At 47.5% G+C, this 16,133-nt stretch overlaps 1 protein-coding gene across 2 annotated transcripts in view; it reads left to right on the top strand.

The window, feature by feature from the left end:
• The window catches only part of CAPN9 (calpain 9), a 48,371-nt gene extending 41,940 nt beyond the window's left edge, over nucleotides 1–6,431 (top strand). The window contains exons 17-20 of one of the 2 annotated variants that reach the window (XM_073335250.1): nucleotides 1,221–1,299; nucleotides 1,650–1,766; nucleotides 3,937–3,995; nucleotides 5,128–6,431. In XM_073335250.1, the coding sequence (XP_073191351.1) occupies nucleotides 1,221–1,299; nucleotides 1,650–1,766; nucleotides 3,937–3,995; nucleotides 5,128–5,154 (282 nt within the window). In that variant the 3' untranslated portion in view covers nucleotides 5,155–6,431. Of the gene's footprint in view, nucleotides 1–1,220; nucleotides 1,300–1,649; nucleotides 1,767–3,936; nucleotides 3,996–5,127 lie in introns of those variants that run through there. The other variant, XM_073335251.1, reaches the window with a different exon arrangement.
• The last annotated feature ends 9,702 nt before the right edge of the window (nucleotides 6,432–16,133 follow it).

Genomic DNA, 16,133 nt, shown 5'->3' with positions numbered 1-16,133 from the left:
CAGAGCCAGGCCAGCAGAGAGGGATGGGGTGTGGAGCAGCAAGAATGGGAGGCAGAGAACAGGCGCCCAAAGGAGACTCTCTAGCCCCAGAGAGACCCCCCCCAACTCCACCGTCACTAGACCCCCATCCTCAAGAGAGACCCCAAACTTCACTTTTACTGCACCCTGAGAGACCCCCAACCACACTCACTGCACACCCATCCATAAGGCCCCCAACCCCACTGAATCACATTGTATCCCATCCTCTCAGAGACCCCCAACCTCAGGGTCATTGCACCCCCACTCCTGAGATCCCCCCAAGCCCATTGAATCTCACAGAACCCCGATCCCCACTGTCACTGCACCCCCATGCTCTGAGAAACCCAGACCCTACTGACTCTCTCCCCCTCGAGACACCCCCCAATCCTACTGACTTTCACTGCACCCCCACCTCCAAGAGATCCCCCAACTCCACTGTCACTGCAACCCCCTCAACCCCACTCTTAATGCCTCCCCAGTCCCTATTCCCAAAGAGACCCCCAACGCCATTGAATCTCACTGCACACCAGCCCCCTATCCCCAAATAGACCCCACTGAATTTCACAAAGCCCCCAGACCTTCCCCCCTCAAACTCTCAGGATATGTTTTGTTTTAGTAATTTGCATTACACAAATAGGTATACATACCTTACTGAGCTAAAAATTTTATGTGTTGTGTATTATATGTATGCAAAAATTGTGAGCTGTCTGTATCAAGTACATGAAAATTAAATTAGGCTAAGGTTGTGACAGACCCCCCCACCCCCATTACTTCTTTCAGACCACTTTAAGCACTGCCTCTCTCACACATACAGGTACACACAGACAAAATACTCAGCAAAAAGTTTTGGACGGTTTCACATACTCCTTTTGTCTTAGGTGGGGGCTCACCCTTACAGTTATGTTAATTGAAGAGTGAGTTCACACCTACCGATCTCAATGAGGTTTTAACTCAACCCATAACAACTTTCACTCAGCTCATAACAAATATGATAGAGACAGCTTGATCCCAAATATACCCTCAGTTACACAACCAGATTGGATCCAGATCAAAGTCCTCTCAACTTCCATAAAAGTTTGCGCTACATCAAGAGTTTTAAAGATAAGCATCTAGAACATGAAACTCCATTGCTTTATGTGCTACAAATACGTGAGATTTGTTAACGTACTAAATGCTGAATGTCTATGTTTTCCCCCATGCAGCATGTCTACCTTAAGTTTGATTCTGATAAATCTGGCACCATGTCCTCCTATGAGCTTCGTAGTGCCCTAACAGCTGCAGGTAAAAGAAATATTTGATTTATGTTGGGAAAACAGAAATACTATGGGGCAGATCCTCAACCGGGGACTGAACTTTCACTCACACAGACAACAATTCGTAGAGTGAAAACTGCAAAATTTCAAAAATTCTTATTTCTGAATTCTACATCGATTTTAAATGAAAACCAGTTTGCAGTCAGCTCAGTTTCTGCTAGAGACAGGGAATCAGTTCATAGAGTACTTGCCCACTAACAAATTTCCAACGAATAACTAGATTATTTATTAAAGTCTCACAGATTTCTTTTCAGGTCAGTTAGGTTGTTGCTGCTGCTTCTTTATTTATTTATGTATTTGTTTGTTTGTTTTTTAAAGGATTTCAACTCAATAATTACCTGCTGCAACTGATTGTCCTCAGATATGCTGATGACCAGTTCCATATTGATTTTGATGACTTCCTAAACTGCTTAATTCGCCTAGAGAATGCAAACCGTGAGTATCCACTTTTGCTGAAATCATATGTGTAACACACTCACAAAGTTTGGGTTATATCCCTGGTAAAGGCTGGTCCACTAAAAGATAAGTCTACTGCCGCAACCAACTAGTGGAGTTACTTCTCAAGCTCAAGTACTGGAGGTCTGCCTTACGATCTTGAAGGCCCCAGTTTCAAATGCTGTCAAGTAAGGGATTGTTAGACATGCACATGTGTTGACATTGCACACTTTTAAACTATTTGTTTGGGTTTTTGACTGAAAAATATAACCCACAATACAGCTATGAATTCTGGCTCTTGGTTCATTTGCATGCAGGAGCTTTCTCTGTCCAGACTAATAGCAATTAATAGGGATGGGTAAATCAGCCTAAATTAAAGTGATCCTCTGACCCTTGCTCAAACCTTAGACCAAACCCAACCACTTTATGAGGATCAAAAACGGTTTAGTTAACTTTCTTAAACCATATTATTAAGTTTTTTGCTTCTTTTTCCTTTGTGGTTCCAGCCTGTGCTGGAAATTGAAGGGTCAAAACACAGAGAGGGAGTACGTATTTCTGCTGTGTTCCTGCTATATTCCCACCATCACTTTTTAGAATCAGGAAATGCAGATAGTCTGGATAAAATTCAGACGTTACTACTGGGGGAATTCTGCGCCACTGTGCATGCACAGAATTATGTCCCCTGCAGATTTCTTTGCTTCCTGCAGAAAAATGACTTTCTGATGGGGGAAGCAAAGGGAAACCACAAGAGTGGTCATATGACCCTCACCAGCAGTATGTTTTGTGTGCCCAGGGCAGCTGTCAGAGAGGTAAATCACTGTGGGGCAGGAAGCGGGACTGGGGAAGAGCCGGCTGGTGGTTCCTACCTTGCACCAAGCTCAGCTGCTAGTCCGGGCTATGCTGGGCTGGGGAGGATAGGACTTCCTCTTCCCCTGCACGGCATCCGGGGCTAGATCAGACCCACTTCCAGATTTCTTCCCTGGCTGCAGGAAGCTCTGCAAACTCCCCCCTGCCCTTCCTGCATCCATTGCGCCTCAGCTGCAGGGGGAGGGATCCCTGTATAGGGAACTGCTCCCCCATCCACCCAACCCCCGTGCATCCAGACCCTCTCATACCCAGACCCTCCCGCTGAGCCTCACCCCCTGCACTCAGAACCCCTTCGATGAGCCCCATTCCCCCTGCACCTGGACCACCCTGACAAGCCACCCACTCCCAGATCCCCACCCCACTGAGCCCCAACCAGTTGCACGTGGATACCCACCCCACTGAGCCCTACTCCCCCAGCATCTGGACCCCCCAAGCCCTCCCACACCCAGACCCCCCCTGCTGAGCCCCAACCACCTTCACCTGGACCCCCTGCAGAGTCCCATCACCGTTGCACCCTGAACCCCGTAATAAGCCGCTGTGCATCCAGATCCCCTCTGCACCCGGTTACACCACTGAGCCACCCACACCCAGATTGCTCCACACAGAACCCTCTCAACCCACACCTGGATTCCCCCCCACACTAAGCCCCTCCATATTTGGATCTTGCCTTGCTGAGCCTGTCTCCCATAATTGGTGCACCTGGCATGGAGGAGCAGGGCTCTGGGGTGTTTCTGGGGAGGGCCTGCTCCTTGCACTGTCAGGGTTGGGTGCAGCCTCACCGCTGAGTCTGTGTCCCGGGTGGGGGTGGTGAGGGAGAGCTGCACAGTGATCTCCCACCTCTGTGCCACCAGTGGGCTGTGGTCCCCAATACCATGCTGGAGCCTCCACATTTATTTGACAAATAAAATTTGCAGAATTTTAAAATATTGTGCACAGAATTTTAATTTTTTTGGTGCAGAATTTTTAATTTTTTGGCACTGAATGCCCTCAGGAGTAAGACATGTATCCAAACATCTGGGTGTGTCTCACATCCAAACCACCAGCTTTGGATTCATTTCTGAAGTCCATACTCAGGCAAAAGTCCCAGTGAAGTCAATGGCCATTTTGCCTTCACAAGGACTTCAGTTCTCAAACCCATTCTAAGGGTTCACCAGTCACTTGTGATCTAAGCCTTTATAGAGAGCCAGCTCCTTCCTCTCTATGGAACAGTCACAAATAGTGCTTCACAGTAGGACAGGTTGCTTATGTGTATGAATGTGAATGGGGAGTCTTTATAACTGTGATGTCCTGATGTTTATTTCAGGGGTATTCCTGGCACTAAGTAAGAAAAACAGAGACTTCATTAACCTGAATATAAATGAGGTATGATCATAACTTCATTTTAAAACTGGAAATCTGCTCTAGAACTTTGTCACTTTTTAAAAATTGGGAATAATCCCAACCCTAGTGAATTCAGCGGGGGGTTTTGCCATTGACTTCAGGGGAGCCAGGATTTCACCATTACTACATAACTCTGTCTCCTCCAAGCTGATTTTTCACCTTCTCGCCCCATTTCATAGTCACTGCTCCCTTTCTCTCCTCTTTCTGGGGTCTCTCCTCCTTACTCTTTCTGGGCCCACTTCACTGCTGGGGCAAATGGGTGCAGCTGATTGGAGAAAAATGCCTCCTGGTTCTTTCTAAGTCATTGTGGATCTGTACCACCCTTTACTGTAGGCCGTGCCTGACAGGCAGCTGCTGCACTTTGTCCTCTTGTTACTGTGGTGATCCGTATCTTCTCATTGTTTCCTTGTGCTCCCCCGTCTCTCTGTTGTGCCCATCTGTTCCCTCTCATTCCACACTTCAATTATTAGGAGCTCTTTGGGGCAGGGTCCATCTGGCTGTTAGATGGTGATACATTTCCTAGCACAATGGGAATGGAAGCCTTTAGGTGCTACCACAGTATAATAATAAATAATTATAAATAAACTAATTCTTAGAGATCTACAATGCATTCCTTTTTTAACTAACGAGCTTAATGTTGAACATGTTCCGTGTGAGAGAGTCAGGGGGAGGTGGAGGTTCAACTTCTGTCCCTGCTACTGGGAATTATTAAATTTTCTTTTTTGGCATCCCAAGATTTCTTTCCTTGTAATAATTGGACTAAAATGTTACTCTTATTTACACTGTTGTAAATTCAGAGTGACTCCAGCAAAGTCCACTGAGTTACTTCAGATTTACAGGTGTAGGTGAGAGAAGAATTTGTCCGGTTGCCTTTCTCTTAGTCATGACTAAGTGCTTGAATCTCACCATTATCTTTGCTGACAAATATTTGTATTGACTACAACTAAACTAGGGAACTAGCTCATTGGCACAAAAATCAGAATTCCCCTGCATTGTACGGAACCAATTCAAAACAAGATGGTGCTGTTACAAGGGCCTTTCCTCCTGCACCCGGGGTTTGATGGTGGTAGTTGGGATTATCAGTCATAACCGTTGATCTTTATTTCTCTACTAGTTTATCACCCTGACAATGAACATTTGAAGATGTCCAACCTGGATTTCAGCAGGATCTCATGATTGTGACACTCAAACCTCCTACCAAAGAGCTGTTACCCCTTCCATGCAAATGTATACAGGCGCTGTGGTGCAAGGGGAGCACTTATTCTTCCCACCCTTTCTCTCCTCCACCCCCATTATATTAATGAATTAGATCTTTATGGGATGAAATTTGTTTTATTTCGTTTAAAGATTTATATTGATTGCTACAGTGTATATATGCCTTTGAATGAGGCACGTGCACATTTCAAGCAGCCTGAAACTGACAGTGATGAGTGACCAAAGCCTTTTATGAAATATAATCACGTTCAGTCCCAACATACTTATTTGTTGCACCACGGAAACCCACTCATTAAGAATCCTCATGATTGCTTGTCTACAGGTTAGCAAAGTGCTTTTGAAGGTACAGTAGCCTGCAGAACTTCATCAAAATGGTATTGTCTTCCAAGTGGATTTTTCCCAACAAACGCTGGGCCAGCATTATAGAAGAGCATCCCAGAGTGTTGCAAATCAGGGAGCACTAGTTGAGTGATAGATTTATTATTCACAGTCATCCTGGAACATTTATACAATGGGGGCTGTGATTCTGGCTTGCTCAGAATGATGTTTATCCATTAGCTGGCCCTGTCTACAGAGCTCACTGAGATGCAGATTATTTCCTCTGACTCTCCTCTGTTCCATCCCCTAATACCAGGTGGACCAAAGTGTATCCCACAAGGCAAATAAGTTTCACACCATTCTACAATGCAGCCAATGGCTGTGTTCATCTTCAGTATGAATGTGTGGCCCTCTGAGACCACAGGTGCCGCTCCAGTTTGACCTGAGCAGCTAGGAGCCGTGTTCCACCCAGGAAGATAAGTGGCTGCATTCTGCTCCATTTTAGGCAAACTAGGTCTAGTCAGTGGCAAGTGCCATTTCCTAGCCTTGCAAGTCTCTGCTCCAGCCCGAGCCGCAACTTCAAAGTGTTCTCTACACAGCTATTCTTACAGCGATAGCATGAGCTCCTCTAGCCCAAGTCTGTCAACCTGGGCATGGAGGCTCGTTCCCACTCGCTCCAGATTGCTGTGTAGACGTACCGTGTCAGTCAGTTTCAGGGTGCTGTGCAGTAGTGTTCAGATAGCTTTGGTGTTCAGTGTTAATTAGAAAATAATAAAGTCAAAGGCCGAGCAAGTCTCCATCTGCCCTTTCAGGTTGGTTCCCTCTCGAATATCCATAACTTGTATTTGCTTTGTAATAAATAATCTCTGCTGGGTTTGTTTTGCAAATCATTTCTCGCAGCAAAAGAAATGTCTGTAGAGCAGCTTCTCATTTCTGAACGTCCAAGTTTTGTCACACTGACGTAGCTATGGGTTTATTTTTGGAACTGTGGATCCCACAAACTGTTCAGAAAGGGAAATCAAGCTTTAACAAGCACGAGGCTAAAACAATAAAATCACTAGGAGTGGTGATGGCTAAAACAGCCACTTCTCTGACTTTCAATAAATTATCCTGTGTCTGGGTAGAAGATTCCTCTGGGGACACTTACGGAATTTGGTAAACCAAGGTATGCAGCCCCCAGAGTGTGTTTATTGTTCAAATTGTAAGACTTTGTGCCTCTCTGGCAGCCCTGGGAGGAAGTCCTCTAACTTGGGAAAAAAATTTGAATTGGGATCTAGAATTCAATCTCAGTTTCAGCATTTTTCAGATCTGTGGTTTTAATTCTGCCCACTACAGAGACAGGACACTTGGATCTGGAATTCTAATATGGGGCTTCAGTTCAGGCCCAACTCTAGCCAACATCCATTTACCCCCACAGTTAAAATCAAACCTACAACTACATGGCTGGCTAGCAAACCTATATGTAGGATCAGGGCTTTGTTCATATTTATTACTGTCTTGTATAACATTGTTACTGCCACAGTATTATCAAATGATGCAGAGTAGGGAGAAGTTGCACTGAGTGGTATCTTATCTTCACTATATTTGGCTTTTTGTCTTCCCGGAGCCAGGAGTGTCTTGGGGAAAACAGGCCTGATATGAGAGAGTGAGACATCTCAGGGAAGAACCAGGGGTGGCTTTAAAAACATCTGTCTCTGCAGTTAAAAAGAAAAAAATGGCAAAGTAAACAAAGACACAAAAAGCTTCCCCCCACCCACTTTGAGGAGATTCCTGCTGGTTGAATCACAAAGAAGCAAAAGAGCTAGCAACCAAAACCTTGCGAGTCAACCTAGCCTCCCACACCAAGCTTAATTTGTGCCAGGGCTGAGCTCCAGCAGCTCTAATTGTGGCCGTTCATAGCCCCGACCCCCCCCGGCTTGGCCCCATCACAGTCGTGTCTGAGCACCTCACAGTCTGTAACGTATTTAACCTCACAACACTGCTGTGCGGTAGGGAAGTGCCATTATCCCTATTTTACAGAGGAGCACAGAGAAAGACTAAGGCCCAGATCCTTAAAGATACTTAGGAGACTAGCTGTCTAGCTCACCAGTTAGGTGCCACGGCTATTTTCAAAGCTGCCACTCAGCTGCCACCTAACTTCATAGGTGTCCACATCCCCTAGACGCCTGCGTTTCTGCCAGGACCACCTCACAGCTAACAAGCTGCTCAGAGCCCTAGCTCAAGCCAAAGCAGGATTCTCAAACTAGGTGCCCCCCCATACACACACCTGTCTCATCAGCAGGGCCTGATTCCATAGGCGTGCTGAAAGTACACCTGCTATCTGCCAGCCTCTGTATCAGGAGGACTGGAGGCATGTCACTGATAGGTGGAGGGGCAGCAGAGCACCCCCACAAAAGACACACAGGAGTACAGGGCAATGTAGGGTGTGTGTGAGAGAGGTATTGAGCAGGAGTCAGGCAGTTTTGGCTGCTAGGGTGTGGGCTGCCTCAGTGACTGAGCTGGCTTAGGTGCCTCGCTCCTGGAGAGGGTTCACCGCAGAGGATCCTGAGCAGAGGGAGGTGCCTATCTCAGTACGGGGAGCCTGGGTGCCTAACTCGGGGCTGAGACTGCCGCTGGCCATTGGGGCTCCTGGGCAAAGGCACTGCAAGGCTCAGCAGAGCAGCACCTAAGTACCTTGGAGGTTCTGGGCCCAACGTCACCCAAGAAGCCTGTGACGGAGCAGGGAATTCAATCCAGCTCTGCCAAGTCCCAGACTACTGCCCTAAGCATTGGACTATCATCCTCTCTGCATGAGAACGAGGTACATTCTCAGAAGGGAGAAGTGACCTCACACGTAAAGCTGCTGAGCACGGCAAATTTTGTAGTTCCCCACAGTTCTTATTGTCACCTGAGCTGTGAGTGAGAGAGAGGGAGATTGTGAGTCCAGCTCCTGACTGTGCTGGCTTTTCTGAAAGGCAGTGTAAGCACACAGCTCTGGCTCTGTCAAACTACTTTGCATAGCTCTGAAGGTCATTTGATTATCTCAGTTTCTAATATGTCATACACCCAACCTTTTAGCAACCACTGTCTCATTCTGGTGGCCCAGCCTGTCTGCGGAGGGAGGTGCTATTGGAGCTCATGACAGAGATATTTTTTATAATTGTTTGCTTAACAATATTCACATCGCTGCAGGGGTTAGTCAGATCACTAAGCCCTGGTCTACACTAGGAGTTGAGGTCAAATTTAGCAGCGGTAAATCGATTTAACCCTGCACCCGTCCACACGACGAAGCCCTTTTTTTCGACTTTAAGGGCTCTTAAAATCGATTTCCTTACTCCACCCCCGACAAGGGGATTAGTGCTGAAATTGGCCTTGCTGGGTCGAATTTGGGGTACTGGGATGCAATTAGATGGTATTGGCCTGTGGGAGCTATCCCAGAGTTTTCCATTGTGACCGCTCTGGACAGCACTCTCAACTCAGATGCACTGGCCAGGTAGACAGGAAAAGGCCCACAAACTTTTGAATTTCAATTTCCTGTTTGGCCGGCGTGGCAAGCTGCAGGTGAGTGCAGAGCTCATCAGGAGAGGTGACCATGATGGAGTCCCAGAATCGCAAAAGAGCTCCAGCATGGACCGAACGGGAGGTACGGGATCTGATTGATGTATGAGGAGAGAAATCCGTGCTATCAGAACTCCGTTCCCGTTTTTGAAATGCCAAAACATTTGTCAAAATCTCCGAGGGCATGAAGGACAGAGGCCATCACAGGGACCCAAAGCAGTGCCACGTGAAACTTAAGCAGCTGAGGCAAGCCTACCAGAAAACCAGAGAGGCAAATGGCCGCTCTGGGTCAGAGCTCCAAACATGCCTCTTCTATGATGAGCTGCATGCCATTTTAGGGGGTTCAGCCACCACTACCCCAACCGTGTTGTCTGACTCCTTCAATGGAGATGGAGACAACACGGAATCAGGTTTTGGGGACGAGGAAGGTGATGATGATGAAGTTGTAGATCGCTCACAGCAAGCAAGTGGAGAAACCGGTTTTCCCGACAGCCAGGAACTGTTTCTCACCCCGAACCCACCCAAGGCTGCCTCCCGGACCCGTCAGGCGGAGAAGGGACCTCTGGTGAGTGTACCTTTTAAAATACTATACATGGTTTAAAAGCAAGCATGTTTAATGATTAATTTGCCCTGGCATTCGTGGCTCTCCTGGATGTACTCCCAAAGCCTATGCAAAAGGTTTCTGGGGAGGGCAGCCTTATTCCATCCACCATGGTAGGACACTTTACCACTCCAGGCCAGTAGCATGTACTCAGGAATCATTGTAGAACAAAGCAGTGCAGTGTATGTTTGCTGGCATTCAAACAACATCCGTTCTTTATCTCTCTGTGTTATCCTCAGGAGAGTGATATCATTCATGGTCACCTGGTTGAAATAGGGTGCTTTTCTTAAGGGGACATTCAGAGGTGCCCATTGCTGCTCGGCTGTGTGCCTGTGGCTGAACAGAAATGTTCCCTGCTGTTAGCCATGGGGAGGGGGGAGGAGCTAGCCACATGGTCGGGGGAAGCAAAATGCGACCTTGGAACGAAAAGCACATGTGCTATGTATGTAATGTTAACAACAAGGTTTACCGTGAAAGAGTGTACCCATTGTTCTATAAAATGTGTCTTTTTAAATACCACTGTCCCTTTTTTTTTCTCCACCAGCTGCATGCGTTTCAAGGATCACAGGATCTTCTCCTTCCCAGAGGCTAGTGAAGATTAGACAGCGAAAAAAACACACCCGTGATGAAATGTTCTCTGAGCTCATGCGGTCTTCCCACACTGACAGAGTACAGACAAATGCGTGGAGGCAGACAATGTCAGAGTGGAGGAAAGCACAAAATGACCGGGAGAAGCGGTGGTGGGCTGAGGAGAGTAATTGGCAGTCTGAAGAGAGGGATGATGCTTAAAGGTGGCGGCAGCATGATGATAGGAGGCAGGATTCAATGCTGAGGCTGCTGGAGGATCAAACTCAGACGTGCCAGCGTATGGTTGAGCTGCAGAAAAGGCAGCTGGAGCACAGACAGTCACTAAAGCCCCTGTGTAACCAACCACCCTCCTCCCCAAGTTCCATAGCCTCCTCACCCAGATGCCCAAGAACGCGGTGGGGGGTCCTCTGGCCACCCAGCCACTCCACCCCAGAGGATTGCCCAAGCAACAGAAGGCTGGCATTCAATAAGTTTTAAACTTTTAAAGTGCTGTGTGGCCTCGTCCTTCCCTCCTCCACCACCCCTCCTGGGCTACCTTGGCAGTTATCCCCCTATTTGTGTGATGAATTAATAAAGAATGCATGAATGTGAAGCAACAATGACTTTATTGCCTCTGCAAGCGGTGATAGAAGGGAGGAGGGGATGGTGGTTAGCTTCCAGGGAAGTAGAGTGAACCAAGGGGCGGGGGGTTTCATCAATGAGAAACAAACAGAACTTTCACACCGTAGCCTGGCCAGTCTGAAACTGCTTTTCAAAGCTTCTCTGATGCACACCGCGCCCTCCTGTGCTCTTCTAACTGCCCTGGTGTCTGGCTACGCATAACCAGCAGCTAGGCGATTTGCCTCAACCTCCCACCTCGCCATAAATGTCTCCCCCTTACTCTCATAGATATTGTGGAGCGCACAGCAAGCAGTAATAACAGTGGGAATATTGGTTTCGCTGAGGTCTAACCAAGTCAGTAAACTGCACCAGCGTGCTTTTAAACGTCCAAATGCACATTCTACCACTATTCTGCACTTGCTCAGCCTGTAGTTGAACAGCTCCTGACTACTGTCCAGGCTGCCTGTGTACGGCTTCATGAGCCATGGCATTAAGGGGTAGGCTGGGTCCCCAAGGATAACTATAGGCATTTCAACATCACCAACGGTTATTTTCTGGTCTGGGAATAAAGTCCCTTCCTGCAGCTTTTGAAACAGACCAGAGTTCCTGATGATGCGAGCGTCATGTACCTTTCCCAGCCATCCCACGTTGATGCTGATGGTGAAACATCCCTTGTGATCCACCAGTGCTTGCAGCACTATTGAAAAGTACCCCTTGCGGTTTATGTACTTGCCGGCTTGGTGCTCCAGTGCAAAGATAGGGATATGGGTTCCGTCTATAGCCCCACCACAGTTAGGGAATCCCATTGCAGCAAAGCCATCCACTATGACCTGCACATTTCCTAGGGTCACTACCCTTAATATCAGCAGATCTTTGATTGCATTGGCTACTTGCATCACAGCAACCCCCACAGTAGATTTGCCCACTCCAAACTGATTCCTGACTAACCGGTAGCTGTCTGGCGTTGCAAGCTTCCACAGGGCTATCGCCACTCGCTTCTCAACTGTGAGGGCTGCTCTCATCCTGGTATTCATGCGCTTCAGGGCAGGGGAAAGCAAGTCACAAAGTTCCATGAAAGTGCCCTTACACATGCGAAAGTTTCGCAGCCACTGGGAATCGTCCCAGACCTGCAACACTATGCAGTCCCACCAGTCTGTGCTTGTTTCCCGGGCCCAGAATCAGCGTTCCACGGCATGCACTAGTACCATGATGCCCACATTGCCAGGGCCCATGCTTTGAGAGAAGTCTGTGTCCATGTCCTCATCACTCTCGTCACCGTGCTGACGTTGCCTACTCGCCCGGTTTCACTTTGCCAGGTTCTGGTGCTGGATATGCTGCTGGATAATGGTGGTGTTTAATGCGCTCCTAATTGCCAAAGTGATCTGAGCAGGCTCCATTCTTGCCATGATATGGCGTCTGCACAGAAAAAAGGCGCGGAACGATTGTCTGCCATTGCTCTGACGGAGGGAGGGGCGACTGACGACGTGGCTTACAGGGTTGGCTTACAGGGAATTAAAATCAACAAAGGAGGTGGCTTTATATCAAGGAGAAACAAAAACAACTGTCACACAGAATGGCCCCCTCAAGGATTGAACTCAAAACCCTGGGTTTAGCAGGCCAATGCTCAACCTACTAAGCTATCCCACCCTCTGGTATTTTAGGCAGGACTTCACAGAGGAAGGCAGGGAGGGGGGAGCAAATGAATACAAAACAAGTCTGATCTATTTCTTGTTTTGATCCACTCCATCTATCTTTTACATCTTTGGCTGGCAGCAGACGGTGCAGAAGGACTGCAAGCCATCCACATCTCCTGGCTGCTCGGCAGAAGATGGTGCAATAGGACTGCTAGCCATCCTCATTTCCTGCCTGCCCGGTAGAAGATGGTACAATAGGACTGCTAGCCATCCACATCTCCTGCCTGCTCACCATAAAATGGTACAGTAGGACTGCCTGCAGAACTAAAGCGAATGACCTGGTCGAGTCACTCCTAATTTAGACCCTGCACCCATATCTGCCCAGGCACTCCTGACTGACCTTACCGAGGCGGCCAGGAGCACCTCGGACATGATGAGGATGGTTTTCAGGCCTATTGTACTGTCTGCTGCCACAAGGCAATGGGTTGTTGCCGCTATGTAGCAATGCAGTACTGCGTCTGCCAGCACCCAGGAGACATAGGGTGACAGTGAGCTGAGCGGGCTCCATGCTTGCCATGGTATGGCGTCTGCACAGGTAACTCAGGAAAAAAGACGCGAAATGATTGTCTGCCATGGCTTTCACAGAGGGAGGGAGGGCCTGATGACATGTACCCAGAACCACATGCGACATTGTTTTTTGCCCCATCAGGCATTGGGATCTCAACCCAGAATTCCAATGGGCAGCAGAGACTGCGGGAACTGTGGGATAGCTACCCACAGTGCAACACTCTGGAAGTCGACGCTAGCCTCGGTACTGTGGACGCACTCCGCTGAGTTAATGCACTTAGAGCATTTTGTGTGGGGACACACACAATTGACTATATAAAAACGATTTCTGCAAAACCGACTTCTATAAATTCGACCTAATTTCGTAGTGTAGACATACCCTCAGCCTTTCTCCCCCTGCAGAGAGCCCCAGACCGAACCTGTTTATAAAACCTCAGACTGCTGGATGATAGCTGAGCTGCCCACTGCCCACGGAATGTCCTGTCACCTGACTTCTCATGAGCTGAGCTATGTGGTCCTATCAAGGCTCTCAAGGAAAATGCCTCAGTTCCTACAGCATTTGGTATAAGTGGTTTTTAAGCAAAGCAGGCTTCTAAGCTGAAAGGCACAGTTTCAACTGGAATGACAAGCAATGAATAAAAAAAAAAATTTAAAAGGAGGATCATTTTATGCATGCCCTCGAGTCCCTCTCCCAATTTTTGAGGCATTACGAGTACAGTGTCTTCACTTTTAAAATGCTTTGTCCCTCCCCAGTTGGTGTGTGAAAGCACCACACAAATAGCAGGAGAAACTGGCTAGCTAAAAGGACAGTACAGAGGAAACAGTGAAACTGACTATACTGAAGTGCGCTCTAATGTAAAAAGTAACAAACTGGAAAAACGGAGAAGCATAATTTGTTTCTTCTAATTTTGCAGTCAGCAAGAACCGCGCATTAAAAAATGCCAGACCGAAGTATGACTTTAAAGTTGACAGTGCTTCTTTATGAGACCTCCAGGTATTATAAAAGAGAGGCCAGAAATTACATTGAAATTGAACACTATACTTGTCGGCCGTTATTTCCAGTAATTGAAATGCTTAGAGAGAAAGAGAGAATGAGATCACAATGGTCTTTAACTACACTCATAGCTAAAAAGAAGTAGAATCGTGCTGTTGTTTGAAAATAAATAACCTCTCTTCTTCTGGAAGCACACCAAAGAGCAAAAGGTGCTTTGCAATGACACCCAGCAAGGGCTGAATGCAGGACCTACGGAAATAAAATACCGATGCCTATCAATAGCTCTAAATCCGTTGGCTAGCAGTGGTAGTGGCCAGCTAGCTGACCCTTGTGGGCTGTCCTGGGTAACTCACTTTATGAGTGTGTTATAACTCCATACCAAGAAAGTAACACCGATTTTCACTGGCTGATCCTCATGTGAGCCTTCCAGTGAAGTCAACTTTGCATAGGTGCAGGGCTCTGCTTGCATAGGTCAGATTGTAGGAATGGGGCCTATTTACCACTTTAAACATTGTACACAAAAACAAAAGACCCTTTCCCTCTCCCCATGTCCCTCCCTGCCCATAAAAAGGCACAATCTCCATATTTGCAAAGTATGACAGAGAGAAATTAGCACAGACCTTTAGCTAGCCTACCTGAATGGCCATGATAGGAACAATGGTTTCTCGACTGTTGCTGCCATTCCAAATAGACGGCTTCTGAACACCCATATGTGATAGAACTGGCCTGAGTGATAGAACTAGCAACAGTCCTATTGGCATCCTGGTTGGCAAAGAGTCAATAGGGGGACGTTTCACCGCCACCACCCTATCAGCAAGGGAATTGCCAGCTATTTTGTGTCAGGTCTGTCCAGTGGGTAAGCAACATGGCCAAAAGCACAAATATGCTGAAAATTAGTTGACCGAGGGGAAAAGAAACCCCTCTTCAAAACAATGAACTGGAAATTTACAGCCTGATGCGTTTTACATCCTGTCCCTCTTTCAGTCACTCAGGCAGGTGGAGGCTCTGCTTGGGTTGCCACCCATCCCAGATTTCACAGGCGTAGCCTGATTGGTCGGGGGGGAGGAAGTCAGTCCCAACCCATACAAGCTCTCCTGTCTAAAATGCACTGATTGCATTGATGGCATCTCTGTGGTATGACACAGCAATGTCATCTGTGCTGTGCTGATGCAAAATTAAACTGTTGGAAGGTCCCCCCGGATTATGATGTTTCTCCGGGGTACTGAGGAGTTTGTGGCACCTCGCTCCCACCTGCCCTTAGCTTGTCTGTGGGGCAGCTCCCCAGCTCCACCGGCCATGGGCAACACAAGCATTTCCTCTCAGCCTATCCAGGCTCCACTCTCCCTCTGCAGGTTAATGTTAGGCACACGCCAGCCCTCTGAGCGTCTCCTTGGAGCATCCTCTGTACCACTGGCTGCTCACAGTCTCCTCTCAACCCCAGATATATCCAAATAATCATTTGAACTTTACTCATAAACTGGAACACACACACACCTGTCCTGCTGTGTGTGCCTGTCAGCAGATTTCACAGTCTCATCTCAATTTTGTACTTATGCAAATAGACTTGTAGTGTGACACACACAATTCACAATGACCAGAGAGAGAAGCATCTACCGCCCCCTACCTGAACAGAGCCTGTCCCAGGCATGTCACCTTCTGGTGACCTACCTTTAACTTCCAGGCTTTAAGACCATAATTTCCAGTATAGATACAGTAAATATGATCCATACATGTATTTTGAAAGTATTATGATGGACAGTGGGCTATTGGCTCTCAGTAGAGCCCTTCTATTCCACCTTCTGGTGAATTATTGTCCATATACTGGACCTGGGGGAATCCTGTGCCCCCCAGGATATAATATACATAATATAATGCTGTGCCCCCTGTGCTCTCTGCCAGTTGGCACAAAGAGGTTCCTGGGTCAGGCTGACATTGCAACTTGATTATTTGTCCTGCAGTGCACAGACAGAAGGGTGGCTTCTGGGGCCATTCCAGCTTGAAAACAGATTGTCTGGTGCCACAGTGCAATGGATTTGTCATGTCACTTCATAGCCTGGAGCATGTTG

This window comes from Lepidochelys kempii, chromosome 3 (genome assembly GCF_965140265.1).
Source record: "Lepidochelys kempii isolate rLepKem1 chromosome 3, rLepKem1.hap2, whole genome shotgun sequence".
In the NCBI taxonomy this organism is placed as follows: Eukaryota; Metazoa; Chordata; order Testudines; family Cheloniidae; genus Lepidochelys; species Lepidochelys kempii.
This window is presented reverse-complemented; position numbering and strand designations above follow the sequence as displayed.